Source organism: Aplidium turbinatum, chromosome 5, assembly GCF_918807975.1.
Source record: "Aplidium turbinatum chromosome 5, kaAplTurb1.1, whole genome shotgun sequence".
Lineage (NCBI taxonomy): Eukaryota > Metazoa > Chordata > Ascidiacea > Aplousobranchia > Polyclinidae > Aplidium > Aplidium turbinatum.
In genome coordinates, this window is record NC_137476.1 from 6195661 (window position 1) to 6211742 (window position 16082).

General features: G+C 36.6%; 2 protein-coding genes across 3 annotated transcripts in view; both read left to right on the forward strand.

The window, feature by feature from the left end:
• Positions 1-1271: 1271 nt before the first annotated feature.
• LOC145770097 (uncharacterized) lies at positions 1272-14935 on the forward strand (the record flags this gene model as incomplete). Its single annotated transcript, XM_082581685.1, has 7 exons — positions 1272-1455; positions 1920-2045; positions 6627-6746; positions 7425-7592; positions 9856-9981; positions 14552-14674; positions 14796-14935. Coding segments are annotated over exons 1-7 (987 nt in total), but the record flags the coding sequence as incomplete, so codon positions are not given.
• The window catches only part of LOC145771382 (uncharacterized), a 39808-nt gene continuing 38632 nt past the window's right edge, over positions 14907-16082 (forward strand). For both annotated transcript variants that reach the window (XR_014289200.1, XM_082583138.1), the window contains exon 1: positions 14907-14995. Coding sequence is in view for 1 of the 2 variants with exons in the window: in XM_082583138.1 (XP_082439264.1) it covers positions 14954-14995 (42 nt within the window). In the remaining variant the exon portion in view is untranslated. The remainder of the gene's footprint in view (positions 14996-16082) is intronic.

A 16082-nucleotide genomic window follows, 5' to 3' on the forward strand; every position in this document is an offset into this window, starting at 1 on the left:
GTCATTTTCATGCAACAAAGCAATATGCATGTTTAAATATTACAGTATTTGATAAGTTGGGCTATATAAGTTCTCTGCTTTTCCATCAGAAATTAACATATTAAGAAACTTTGTAAAACACAGCTGTGTTAATGTGAAAGATGAAACTGACGTATTGATTTCTATACCCAGGTTAGTGGTAGACAAGCGTAAAATGTCACTTAGTTGGGAGTCAGATTTGACCTCAAGCGGTTCTTGTTATGTTCACAACGAGAACGTCTGCTCACACAAATATGTGGAACCCAACAAACTCAACATTTTCCTTGCAAACTTTCGCTATTTTTTAAATTTATTTTTATCCAGCTGAGGATAAAAAAGTATGAGAGAAAGATGTTGCTGCCTGCTTCACAGAGAAGCTCAATTAGTCAGAGCATCATCATGGTTCAAGCAGAAAGAAGAAAATAGCAATAATCTTTTACAATGCAACAAATTGTCGAATTGTTGATCTTGCTAGCAAGAAAATGAATGAATGCTCGACTGTATGTTTCACAGGCAATGATACTTGATTTCGCAATTATGACGCAACAATGATTCTAAACTTTTCTCAACTGGCTTAGTGAGAAAATGCAGTTCTTGATTAATTAAAAAAAAAATACAAGTTGAATTTGATTTCTGTGTCTGCGGGCCAAAAATAACGAATTGTACAATAACAAGCACGGGCCATACAAAAACGTGTCACGTGCCGCATTTGGCCTGCGGGCGGGACAAATAAGTTAAATATTACTGCTGCACACGGGAGTGCGATGCTATCACGAGGGTCATGTTCTTACGCGCGTTTGTGATCTGCAAGAAGAAATTGCTATCTTTCTCAAGCAACAGAAATCTGCAGCATTCGATGAAAAAAATTGTCAGGAAGATTTTAATACAAACATTGCTTATCTTAGCGATATATTTGATTTTCTGAACAGTCTGAAATTATCAATGCAAAGTCCTGGTTTTACAGTAATTCATCACGCTGCAAAAGTTGCTGCTTACTACAAAAACTGATTCTTTGGAAAAGCTATGTGGCCAGAGATAAGTACGATATCCATAAACTAACACAGTATATTTGTGACAAAGAAGTTGATGTTAAGCAAACCATCATCGAACACCTGGAGCAGCTTGGCCAAAAGCTTGTAGACAATTATGGTGATACTCTGGCTCCTACTAATGAAAATGATTGAATAATTGATGATTTTGCTGGCACGGATCTGCCTCAACTACCTCTCCATGTTGCTGAAGAGTTTGTGGACATGACGGCGGAAGCAACCCTTCGTATTTCTTTTGCATTCTTCAAAGAAAAATATCCAAAAGATTATTGCAAATATCCACTTTTGGGCTTCCATGTACAAAGTGTATCCGACTGTTTCAAAGTTTGTAATTCAAAAACTGATTCCATTTGCTACAACGACTTTGTGAGACTGGATTTAGTGCAATGTGTGTGTTAAAAATGAAGCATCAAAATCTGTTGGAAATTGAAACTGACCTGCGACTGTGCTTGAGTGAAGTAACGCCACGAATTTAAAAAATACTGAAGACAAGGAAACCACAGCTTTCTCATTAATGTGTAATTCATGGGAGTAGCCTATCGAGCGGGAGACGTTTTCTTATAAGATACAAGAATGCACGGGAGTAATTTTGGAACGAAATAACTTGAACTTAATAAGCAGGTTGACCTGTTCACAGTGGACTTAGTAAACGGGATTATTGTATGAGACAACCAATTATAATTTTTAGAAAACAAAGAAAGAATAATAAAAGCACACCAAACATGAATCATTTGAAAACAAATCTTAAGAAATACTTGCTACAATAATATAAATGTTAAAATTTATTAAATTGTATCAAAAACACAAAATAAACTGTTTAATTCACAAGCTGATGGAGCTTTATATTGTCAGGTGATGAACAATCGTGTACACCCAATCCATGTCAAAATGGTGGAACTTGTACGCCGCTTGAAGATTGTGTCGGCAACTACAGATGTACTTGTCCGGATGGTTTCAGTGGAAAAGATTGTGAATCATGTAAGTCAGGGGTTCCCGAACCACCGCATCCCGACCCAGTACCGGGTCACGAGAACACTCAGTCAAAATGGTGGTCAAGTGTGTGAGTTGTTAGAAAGTATGTCCTTAGCCATCACATAAATTGATTCCAGTGAAAGGAATTGCAATCATGCACTTAAAACGTATCAATCTTACCACGTATCACTGTCGGCTGCATAGCCGAGTGGTGATAACTCTGGAACGGCACTCGAAAGGGCGCTGGTTCGACACCGCTCAAGAGCATGCGGCTGTGTCTTTGGCAGGACACTTAAAGGCATGCCTGAAAGTGGACACGAAGATTGGCTTCCTTGCCTTCCCGTCCACTTAATCTAAATCTTCAACAACCGGGTGTAAGCCTGGATACGACAAACAAACAATCTTACGAATAACCTGCCGTATATCTATCAAAGCCCTAACGGATCTAGGGAGAGGGCACTTAGTCGCATGTTCAAAAACCAAGATATCAATCACTATAGTATGTTTTAACACTAGAACGGCTGAAAAAAAGTATACCTCCAACGGCCGCTGGTGTCGAAATCGACACTTTTCACAAAAACTTTATTTTTCCGCAAAATTAACAGTAATTTTACACTGATAAACTATCTGAAGCACTTATTACTTTTGTCACCTATTTGTGCTGTTCATTTTTTGTTTTAGACAAAAATTATGACATAGGCTACCAGGTTTTGATCAGTTTGAAGCTTGGTTGTATCTGTATCTTGACTCTGTACGATGATCTAAAAATTCAAAAGAGCGAAGAAATAATTATCATAAAAATAGCGCAAAGTTTTCTTATTGAGGAGAAAAAAAAATCAAACAAACCAACAAACACTTTACGCAGTGCAGCCTTTGCACTCTATGACTTTCCAGTCACCATTATCACACTTCCCACTTTACGACAGTGGTGGAAAATGGTAACTGTATTGTTTTTGCAATAATATCCATCACATTTTCTGCGTTTTCTAGATGGTCGTCGCTGTTCTTCTTCTCTCTGCAGTGTCGACTTTCGTTTCAGCACATGAGTAGTTCTCAAGCTCTCAATCTTGAGGAAAAAATCACGTCGGCTGATGTTGCTGCAGGAACGTTTTCTAAAAATAATCTAAGAGTTCAAAGCTGCAATATCTATAGCATATTTGTCCAAGCTGCAAGAGGCCGCCATTTTTTGCTTGCTGCATGTGTGGTGCATTTTCTTGCCAATTGTTCAAACACATCAACTGCTACTTTGTTGTCGTTATAAAAATGGACCACAGAGGGTTTCTTCTTCTTTATTGCATCAATACTGGGGCTGTCATGCATAATAGAAAGGACATTTGCATTTTTTGCACTGATAGTTTACAAGTATGCAGCTGTTCGTTGAATTGTAGAAGAATTTACTGGAAAATCTTTCTCCTCCACCCTTGGTCATCACCTTTGTCAGGCCTTTACTGTTAGCCTGAACAGTTCCAACAATGGTTATATTTCTTTTCTCTAGTAAACCAGCAAAATTCACCCTATTAAAGAAGTTAACTGTTGTAACGTTGTACCCGCTTTGTCTGTGTAAATTGGTGGTGATGCTGATCACTAAATCCTCGGGGAGAAGCTTTCCATTTCGTTGAATTCTTTTAATAGCTCCGAGGTACGATAAGTACGGTACGAGGTATTGCATACGTATTTGGAATGAACCTCGGCTAACACCCAGAATTTCATGCCAAACTTGTCTGGTTTGTTTGGCATGAACACGATAAAAGGATATCTGTTTTTCATTGAAATAGCTGTTCATCGATTGGCAGGCTGCAATCCGGAGTGTAATTGTTGATGCAACTAGTAACAAGTCCTTCCAGTGGCTTTCGAATATGAATAAACTTATCTGTTGCAAATCGCTGATAGATATGTGGAAGGTATTTATAAACTCAGTAGGATGACCTAAAATCAAGCCGAGCGATAGCACACATCAAGCAGAGCGTTGGACAATTACCATAAGAAACGCTATAAGTAATTGGGAAAACTATTGAATTAGTTTTTTTCACACAGAAAATCTTTTATATACTTAACAAATCTTCTTTAATTTGTATGAGGTGTCGATTTCGACACCTCGGCCGTTGGAGGTATATCCGCACATTGTAGATAACATAAAAAGATTTTTTAGAAAAATAATACTGAATTATAAAGTGTAAGCATAAGTGGGACGCTACTAAAAGTTTGAAAACGTTGCGATTACAATTAAGGACCAAAATAGTGAACTAAATTTCTAAAAGTGTCGATTTCGACACCTCGGCCGCTCTAGTGTTAAGGCTATTGTAAAGGTAATTTTAATTTTAAAACCGGTCCGTGACATAAAAAAAGTTTGGGGACTACTGATGTAAATGACAAACTAACTAAACAAAGAATAAAGATTGTATCGTGGGCTTCTATGTTTAATTGTTTAACATCAACGTTTTCTATTTGATTCGGTAGCTTTGCTAAAATATCGTTTTTTTTTCTTGTGTGTATCATGTGTGAATTTAGGTATGTGTAGCTTACGAAAATAGATGACATAGACACCGTGCACAAGCCTTCAAAATTGAACGCAGAAATTCATTTCAGATATACGTGTTATTTGGATCTGTATTTGCCTAACCCTATCTGTAGCGACACGGGGTTTTATGAGGACGCCCCACTCTAGTAGTAAAATATTTCACAGAAAGAAATATGCTAGAAATGTGAAATTTCTTGACTTTTAGTTTTTATTCTTTGTGAATTTTCTAAATCTAAACTGGTCATTTTTCTACTTTCTTGCCGTTCACAATAAGCATTTCGTCTCAGGTGGCTAGACATTTTCGTGCAATGCTAGTTATATATATCCTCAGACTAATAAAATAATGGCGGAACTGATTTCTTCTTGTTTTGAGATAATCGAAGAAAACTGACTACACAGTTGCTTTTATCATATTTATTGTGCAGTTAAAAGAAAATAGCATGTCGACACAAGTACAATGAGCATGTATACTTTGATTTGCTTCATGACTTAGGCCATTTTCCGAATGCACAGTCATGACATAGGCAATTCGATATTTTGAATTTGTCAATATGAGTTTTTTAACGGTGACATAATAACAGTGATAATACGACTAGAATTAACAGGAAAATCTCTAATAGCAACTCCAATTTAACGATAGGAGTTATGTTTCAAGCTAGACTGCATATTTCGCGCAAAACCCAGAGTTGGCAAGACAAGGTGAATAAATTTAATTATCAGTGATGAGGCAAATTTAAAAAAAAAGGAGTGGTACTCTGTTGGCATAACATGTTTCATAGATTAGAGATCATTGTATTTCCTCAATTTGACTGGAAGAGGGCTTGAAAAAACCCAAACCTAGCTCCCGTTATTAGCGATTAATTAGCACGAAGCTGAGATAGCTCGTGACGTTCTTTACACGTACGAAAATAGCTCGTACTGAGATAGGTTTACAGATTTCTACTGCGAGGAAGCATTTCTTTTTTGTGATGAACATAGTAGCTGGGGGGCTTCGCTCTCCAGACCCCTCAACACTTTGTCACAAATTCAAGTCAAGTTACATGTTACCTAAAAAAAAGTTGTTCGGTACTGGCAGTTAAGTAACCCTGCCCTTTGATATTGTCAGGCAAGACTTTTCTGTGACACTTGGCGCCTCCTTTTCCCAAACCTTTTTTCCTTAGCCACCTCCAGACATTCTCGTTAGATGAATGGATAAGCAACACGTTCAACACAAAATAAAATCACTTTGCAAGTTTCGGTGTCGCCGATTGGTACAATACAAAGCAATTTTAGACAAAAAGCTATTTTCAACGGCGGAAGGGGGTAAGAACAAAAAGTCAAGTCTTAAAATATGCTGATGTATCCTAAAATGAGAGCTGAAGTTGAAATTAAAATTATTCCTCCAACCTTCTAACCCAATAGTATGGGTGCTTTAGAAACGGAACAGTTTTTGCGCGGTAACTATGCAAAAAGTATTGGGGTGACCTTGCCACATACATAACAGAACTTGTTTAGATAATTTTTGCACTTTTTGAATTCTGATTGTACTAAAAAAACAAAACCTATTATTATAACACGAACTTGTCATATATACTAACGGGTTAAATTATTGGTGCACATAATTTGTAGAGCCAGATTCCAAATAAAATACAGTATACCATCATCTAAACTTCACATTAACTAGCCTTTATTAAACAATTCAGATGCTTAACGTTTCGAGCATAACCTGCATTTCTTATGATCTTCTCATTGTGATGTCACTGAAGTTCTACTGTAATGTCATCAAACCTTAATTCAAATGCCGAATGTTTTTATTACGTCACAACTCATAATCCCAAGGTCCTGAACATTTCAAATACAATTTGCCTAAAAACTCGATCTGATAGAAGAAAACGGATCAAATTTTTGGATTTAGCATCGAAAGTGCACTAGAAACCGTCAACACTTTAGCTACCATAGAATTTACGCAGCACAGTGTTATGCATGTGATTGTACGGGTGGTTATAGTGGCAAAGATTGTAAAATATGTGAGTGAAAATAAAGTTTAACTTGCTTCAAAAATAACAATTCAATTCATGGTAAATTTTTAGGTTTCCCTTCTCCGTGTTCAAACGATCCATGTCAAAATGGCAAAACTTGCATGGAATTAGAAGGTTGTGGCTACGAATGTAAATGTCCGGATGGTTATCGTGGCGAAAATTGTGCCATAGGTGAGTGATGAACTACATAAGCCTATAACCAACTGATTTAAGATTATTTTATGTTTTTCATCAATGGTTTAGTTTGTTTGGATGCCTTGATTACTAAACGCTGACTATATTTTGCTTCCATCTCATATTTGAAATCATCGAAAATAATGTGTGTCTTCATTCTGCAAGTATTACCTCTTGCGTAAAATCTAGTATTGTAGAAAATTATATCAAACAAACAAAACAATCAAAATCAATCTACTTGTATTCGTGTTTGAAAACATCCCACGAAAGCTACCATGCAGTCTATCGGTCTGGTTGAGATACATTGCTTCATCAAACACTTGACTTCTGTTACGTTTCATTTCATAAAAAACTTGAGTTTTATCAAGCTTTTTCCCTCATAATAGCTTGTTGGTTAGTCCTTGTGACGTCAATCACAATATAGATTAAAAATTAGAAGCTCCACGGATTGCTTACATTTATAGCACTGAAGATGAAAACAGTTTAGTTTTCTAAAAGTTTGTTGAACATGAGTTTAGTATCTACCTTTTGGGCTCTTTAGTGCTTTTATTAGATTAGCCTCACGATTATTCACGTTAATTTATGTGAAGTTTGCTAATTTATTGTGCAAAATTTAATCTTTTGAATACTTATCCATACAAATGAAACTAGTTCAGAACCTGATTGATTATTTAGGTACATGCAGCTGCCAATCTGATAGCGACAGTTGCCATTTCCCATTTACTTACAAAGGAAATAATTACAACAGTTGCACCAGTGTGGATGCCACCCCAGGGGAACGGTGGTGTTCTTACAACGACGTGTTCACTGATAATCAATACTGCATTTGTCAAGAACGTGAAGGTAATTTATAAAATGTCATTCTGAGCACCTGAAAACTCAATTCATGGAAAAAAATGAATAAACGTTGATTTCAATTGTTCGAGCTTTTTGAACCGATAACTACTGGTAAAGCTAATTTAGATACGTAAATTGCATCAAAGGTGAGTTCATACAACAACTACCTGTAATATAACGCCTACATATGAGTTGACGGAATGGTGCACCATATAACGCGCTCGCCTTCTAATCATTCTATAGTGCTTTAAATTCAAGTTTGAAATTGATAGTTTAAAAAAATGATCTCCACTACCAAGGGTGTAATAAATAGGGTGGATGAAATAAAGTTGATAAAAAAAAGACGACCGAGGGAAAAAAACTGGCCACCCTACTCTCCGTGCCGAATACAAAGTACAAAGACTACCTATCTCATTATTCCAGGGCTAATTAGTTGAATGTATCACTTCCATTCATAATTACAACTATGTTTGATGATTGATTTATCCTTGTAAATTTCATGTCAGACCAAAGAAACCCAATAGTATTTTATATTACAAAAGCTTGAAAGACTTCGATTCAGTATTATAAGTAAGCAGGAAGCGCTGTCTTCACAGAACACCTAGATTGGGATGCTTGGTGGGTGTAAAGATTGCACTTGTCAACACACATCTTAGTGCCAATTTTGGTGTATTTTGGGGTACTGGACTGGTTTACTGTATATCTTTTCTTTCCTGTTCAGTTAATCAGTCTATCCCCACCAGGTGCAAGCCTAGACACGATGAAAAAAGTGCCATATCAAACGTTTTTATCGCGTAAGTCTGCTGTGAAAAACACATATAGCCAATGCTTCAATTAAATTGATGAAAAAGGAATTATGTGAGCGTAGCCACCAAAGCGTTTATGCAAAAACGGAAAAAAATGTGATCGACTGCCCCACTTGATCCTCTAGTTTCTACTACAGGGTAGCCTACTAAGATAGTATGGACCTTTCAATTGGAAATAATTGAAATGACCTTGCTGGGCACTAGTCGTTGGCCAGTAGCAAAATTAACTGTGAATATTAGCAACAGACTCTGAAATCATCGACAAAACAGGTTGCAGAATAAACGCAATAACTGGCAGAACAATCACCTTCGGCTGTTCCTGTTATTTTAAATGGGCTTTGGTTACTTCTCTGGTAGGCTATAGCCTCATACAAGCAATTAAATCATATCTTTAAAAACTAGACTCCTTTGTTACCTAATGACTGCATATAATTATCTTGGTGGCCATTCTTACAAGCCTACACATGAAAACACTAAATATCGAATCAGGCAGGAGGATTTATTTTTGCAGATGATCTGAAATTGCTGTAACCTACAGTACAAACCTCAATTTTTCTGAGGATCCCAGTGTGGGAACAGCTGCAATAAACTATGTCTTAATTGTTGGATGACTTTTCTGACGTTCACTCTAATGTAGGCCGCTTTGTACGTCTCAAGTCAGCATATAACTACACTAACTCTCGGGGCACCGTTCTAACATATGAGAGTGTTTCTCGAAAAGACACCTGAAGATTTCTAATTGCAATGTACCTAACTAAAAATAATGGGAGCAGTAAGTTGATAACCATACAACCCTTTGCTGTTTATTGTTTTGCATTAGTAATGGCAGTGTAGGTTGTTGTATGTTTTTGCAGTGAACACAAAATTAAACATGATTATAAAATAAGACTGTTGGATTGATGACTTTACAAAGCGACTACAATAGAAAAATTTTTTCTTGTGCCGTACAAAATACTATAACTGCATCAAATTATTATTGCAGTGTATCTGACGTACTAATTCATGCTGTATAGACTATACTACCTCATTTTGGACAAGTTATTTTCGTTTTGTAATTCTAGCGTGGAAATGAAGGAGTGTTTTCGCCTTAACTTTTTTTCGAGGACGGCTACTAGTGAAAACGAGTAAATTGTTTACAAATAATATCATAAACTATATCTTCATATAGCCTAAAAAAAATGGTGTTTATTTGTATTTAGTAGCCTACTGTATTGTTTTATTTTTGAACCGCAAAACATTCAATTAAGTGTGAAACTTGAAACCGAAAGATATTCATATAACAAAACTAAACATAATTTCGCAAAACAAAGGAAGAATTAAATGGATTCCTAAAATTAATTATCTCAAAACAAACTTAGAGAATACGAGCTACAATAATACAAAAGTCACATTCATTTTAAGTATTGTCACAAACCTGAAACAAACTGTTTAATTTGCAACCTAATAAAACTTAATATCCTCAGGCAATGAACAGGGGTGCTCATCTAATCCATGTCAAAATGGTGGAACTTGTTCCGCGCCTGGAGATTGTGCCGGCAACTACAGATGTGATTGTCCAGTTGGCTACAGTGGAAACAATTGTGAAACTTGTAAGTGACAGACTAAGGGAACGTTCAAATATTACGTAACGTCTTCGAGGGGGGGGGGGGGGGTTATGCAAAGCGTTACGTTCGCGTCACATCGGGGGAGGGGGTTCAAGCAAAACGTTACGTAACGCTTTCGAGTACGGAATGGTAGTTTTTTGTGCTGATTTTGTAGTGGAAAAGCGTTACATGGGGGAGGGGGGGTCAAAAATTTGGAAAAAAAGCGTTACATAATATTTGAACGTTCCCTAACTAAACAATAAAGATGTTGCAAGCATCTGTGTTGAACATCAATATTTTCTATTTGATTTGGTTGTTTTAATTGCAAACATGTCATATTTTTTTTTATTCAGTTGTGTCTAAATGTCATGTGCCATGTCAAAATTATGAAACTTGCATGTCGTGAGAAGATTATGTTGACAACAACAAAATGTACTAGTTCAATCGGTTGAAGTGGCAGAGATCGTGACACAGAACATGCAAGTGATGAGCAAACAACAGTATCCTGAATAAACATTGTTTTCTTTTTTGCATCAATGTTTTTAAGTTTGATTAAGTGGGTAGGTTAATAATACGCCATATTGTTTCTCTGTTATTTCTGCCATCAGTCGGCAGCTTGGCTGAGCAGTGACAACCTCCGCAAGACGTCTGAAAGGAGGTTGGTTCCACGCTGTGTCCAGGGCATGCGGCTGTGTCCAAGCAAACACACCTTATGGCATCTCAAAATTATGGTAGCTGCATTCCACTGTTTGTTGTGGTTCTTTTGCGATTACAGTGTAGGCCACTTACAATATGTTGTAGCAATAAACGCAAAATGAATAAGTTTGCATTTTGACCAGATACTAAGTGCTCTGTGTATCAAAGTGGAAACATAGTTTATCTTGTTTGTTAGGGACACAGTTTCTGGCCAATAATGCAAGTTGGACCTTCTTTGCTTTAAAAGTATCCGTATATCCACGTCTTCACCACACTTCGTCAGACAAAATACCCAGTTTACCCAGTGTACACGAAAGTACCTTGACTGAGTTTTATTTCCAAAAAAAAAATGAAAATCACATTTCAAAAGCTGTCAATCAAAGTTCCTTTGCCGTCAAATTCTATTTTCACGTCTATTTTCTTCACTTCCAAATAAGCTTTCTGTTCGATCAATCAAGACTATTTGCCTACCACATAACCCAGTGCAGTGACCTAATTTATCAATTTATATGACACTGCGATAATCGCTATGTAGCCGGCACGTCCCAAAGTCAGGAGGAAAGTATCAAACTACATGTCACGGAACATATTTGCGAAGAAAACAACAAAGCCATAAATTAACCAAATTGTGCATGCAAAATTGTTAGTTACAATTATGTCTATTGACTCTGAAATTAGACTAGGCTACATCTGCTGGACATTGAAAAAGGTTGATTAACTTTAGACTCAGAAAAGAATTACAGCTTCGAAGAATGGAAATTCTTCTCACAAAATGTTAACTTTCTATATTATTAAATGTCAAAAATATCATCCTCACAATTAGAGATCCGGACTTCTGATATAATCGGCAGTAAGGGAAAAGATAGTTGCGTTTTAAACGAATTGCGTAACAAGTTTAATAGACAAAATATACATAGAAACAAATGCTATTAATAAAATTTATGCACCTTAAACACACGCAACGTTTATAACAATACTTAAATTATGTACATGGAGGACGGTATTGCTGTAGTTGCTTTCAAATCAACCCTTCGATTGGTAGTAGGATTGACCTTGCGAAAACTTTACTTGATTACTAATGGGATTGTTAAAATTGTAACTGTATTGGGATTGTAACTTTGTATTACAATTTACAACAACAGTTTATCAGATTTCACTTTCTACGTGCATTGCTAGTAACCTTCTGCGAATGCAACGTTCAGGTATAACTTACAATTCATTGTCACAGTGAAAATGGTAAAAAGTAAAAACAAAAATAAGCTAGCTATGGATATAAGTATCATTATAAACAATACAGTCACCAATCTATTATATTCAAATGCAATTGGCCAAACTCTATGCCGTCATCAGAAATACTGTATATTGCCAACAAGAAAGGTAGATTGCATAGTAGAAGGTTGATCAATGCTCATGGTTGAAATTGAAGCTCAATGCTCGAAGTTGCAGGTTTTTGCCTGAGCTATCGCCAGAATAAAATAAGCCTAAAATTGGTGAGGTATTTACAGTATAGTAGAAAAAAAAGAAGTGTAAATTTGGTTAATCAGAATAATTCAAAGTTAACGAAGAAGTTTGATGGCATAAACAAATTCTTTTTGGCGGTATAAGATTGGATCAAGAGTTTTTATAAAGATTGCTTCCAGTGCTGCAGGGTGGAACAAGGAGCGGCCTTTAGCAAGTATTGAAAACATTTCTAGTCTGAATTTCAAAGCACCATCCTTGTTATCCAGCAGATATTGCTCCATTGCAGCGTCACTATATGTATTTTTGTCATTTATAGTTTTGCAAGCTCGATTTGGCTTTAGGAAATTTGACTTCTTGTTGTATTGTTTCGTTTTCTAATTATTTTCAGAACATGCTGTTTGATTACCGACTTTCTACGTACTGGTGGCAAAAAAGCAAACAAGCGGCATCAATATCAAGAAACCCAGATTAAAGCCGTCTATTTTCTGTACCGCCGTATTGTGAAATAAATTATCAAAGTGATAGGCCTACAAGCAACTTTAGTTTTTTGAAATCCAAAGTTTTTTTTACTAATGTTAATTTTTATGTTCCGGTAACAAAAATACTGGCCAAAATTTTACTTGCCCAGGCAACAAATTTTGTTTCTGGTTCAAATTTTGTAGATTGTAATTTCATTGATGCCATCAGCCAAGTGTCAATAAATGTATAGGGTGGTCCACAAAAATGTAACATATTTTCTTTATCTGTCATTTCCATAAAAATTAATTTTATCTCTTGATTTTCAGGTTAGTTATAGAGTACAGCTATAAGTTTTATGTGTAGCAGTATGGAGCCGGGATATCAATTTTCAGTGGCTGAGAGGACAAAAATCATTGAACATTACTTTTCGACAAAATCTGTAATCTTGACCCAAAGACATTTTCGTCGTGACTTTCCTGGAAAGAAAACACCGTCTCGGAATACTATCAAACGCTTGTTGGAGAAGTTCAGAGACAATGGCAGCGTGACTAACAACAATAAGAACCATAGTGGTCCACTTTCCACCGCAAGAAACCCCGAAAAAGTTCACGATGTTCGAACTCGTGTGGAGAAGTCTCCACGGAAATCCACCAGAAGACTTTCTCAGACAGTGGGGATTTCAAGATCTTCTGTCAATAGAATTATTCATGCTGACTTGCAACTTTTCCCATACAAAATTCAGTTTCTTCAGACTCAAAGTCAAGCCAACAAGGATGAACGATTTGAATTTGGTCAGCAAATCAGTGAACGGATTGAGAACAATCCCGGTCTTTTAGATGTGCTTCTCTTTAGCGACGAGGCCTACTTCCATTTGAGTGGCCATGTGAACAAACAAAATATGAGATTTTGGGCAGAAGCACAGCCTCATGCGCATGTGCAAGCACCCTTGAGTGTAACAAAAGTCACAGTTTGGTGTGCAATAGGACGTAATGGCATTTTTTGTCCCTACTTTTTTGAGGACGACGAGGGATGCCAGGTGACTGTTAACACTGAACGTTACATCAAATTGCTCAGACGACAATTCATTCCAGCAGTAAGAAGGAGAAGGGGGACCGACGAATACAGCTGTATTCCAGCAAGACGGTGCCCTACCGCATTGTTCCAATCGTAACCTTGAGTATCTGCTTCAGTACTTTCCTGGGGATCGATTGATTTCAAGGATGACCAACAACCTCTGGCCGCCATATTCACCTGATCTTAACCCTCCTGACTACTTTCTCTGGGGATATCTGAAGCATAGAGTCTACCAGGACAATCCTGATACCATTGACAGTCTGAAGGAAAACATTAGAAAAGAAATTAGAAGAATTCCAAGGGACATGTTAGGGAGAGTAATGGACAATTTCAATGTGAGAGTGGCAGCGATGATTCAGCAGCGAGGAGCATGGATCGAATATATTATCAAATATTGAAATAACTCAGAAACCGGTTCGTTTTTTCAAAAGTGCTTTTGAGGGCAAAAACTTATAACTATGACCCATCTCAGACTAAAAGGATTTTGAAAAATCTTCAGATTGTAGAAATTATGAACAAACGAAATGTGTCACATTTTTGTGGACCACCCTGTAGAATAACATGTGTATGCGGAGTGTGTGTTTACCGGTGTAACGGTCCAGGAGCTACTGCGGTCCACAAATTAACGTAACTTTCAAACTTTGTATACTTAGTTAAAAAGTTAATGCCAGACCAGAAGTGACCAAACAAAGGCTGCCAAATTTAATGTAATAAAAAATAAATTGATTTGAATTAACAGTGTTCGAAAAAACAGTGTAAGTTTTTCTTGTTAAATCTATCATTTTGTCGTTCATAACAAGAAATGCTTAGAAATTAACTTAATTAATTGTCTACACTGAAGCGATTGCGGGTTGAATGTATTCTTAAACTTGTTTCCTCATTTCAGGTATCACACCATGTGATTCATCACGTTGTCAAAACGGAGGGACATGTAATCCAGCTTGTGGAGGTTCCAATGACTACAAATGCACGTGTATCAATTTTTTTACAGGATTGAACTGCGAAACATGTGAGCATTAATGCATATTTAAGAATTCGTTTCTGCGAATTGAAAATAGTCAGTGATGTGCTTCGTCGATCATACTTTTACTTCTTTGAAACAAAAATATATGTTTGATTTTGTTTTTCAGCACATTTTCTTCCTCTACCAACACAACGTGGTTCTTGTGTTTATCACATGCGAAATAAGCCCATCTGGCAAAGGATGAACGTCAATATATCACGGGAATTATGTCAATCGCTCGACTCAGACTTGGCAATTGTGAGGAACTTCACTCAACAGGAAGACATGGGAAGTTTAGCAAGAGATGCATATGGAACAGAGGATGATGTGAGTTGACTTATTTTATATGATGACATGTAGGCTACCAATGCAATTTTGATAAACTTTTAAGGGAAAGTAATCACTCTTTTGTTAGTAAATCTTTAGAGAAAACATTCCTTGCAAATTCGATGTTGCTTTTAAAAAGCTCACATTTTTCACTCTTTTAAATAAGACCTGTGTCGTAATCTATATGTGGACAGGGCCTCCAAGAGCCCTGCCTGGCCCCGGTGCAGATGTTGCTGCCGGGCCCCCCAGCGCGACATGTCGCGTGATATCCCACAAATCACAAGCAAAATTTGCAGTGCACGTAAATCCACAAGGTCAATGCATACATGGTGTTCTGGACGGTGTTTTTATTTTAAAATCAGATCTGTTTAAAAAATAATTAATACAAAGAATGCACTAGGTTAAAGTAATAAGTATTAACACTCCATTATTTCACAAAGAATGCAGTATTGTCGAGGTGTAAATATGACTTTAAATTCACAGATGCACACTAGTCATACACAAAGATAAAATGCTGTGCCTATAGCATTGCCAGATAAGGAATTCTGCCCTAATTTAAGGAAAAGTTTATAGCTGTTGAAAACAAAAACTTGTATTTTGGAAATTTTTTTAGTCCTGGGCAAAGATCAAAACTCTAACCTTATTCCTAACTCTAACCCTTTTTCCTTAACCCTTCCTAACTTTAATTCTAACTCTGTCAACCCTGATTGTAACCATGGCAACAAGTGGGTAAAAACAGCCATTTTAAAGATAAAAATGGCAATGCATATCATACAGCTTTACATTAACATATAATACCATTTCTGACCTTGAAATCTGCAGACTAGGGGTGCAAACTTAGGATGAACGCATTGCTATTGTTTATGACATCAAGAAATACCAACTTCATTTCAGGATCAATAGGCTGCTTCTTATTTTCAATCCTTTAGTTTTCTTTGCTTGTTTGAGTGAAACTGCATTCAAGCACAATTGAGGATCACCTTCTCTTCATTTTCACAGCAAGTGGTCAACTCAGTAGAAAACAAAGTTGAATATAATAATTTCTATTTTCAAGTGCTATCGATGTACTGTAAGTGTCCCTACTACA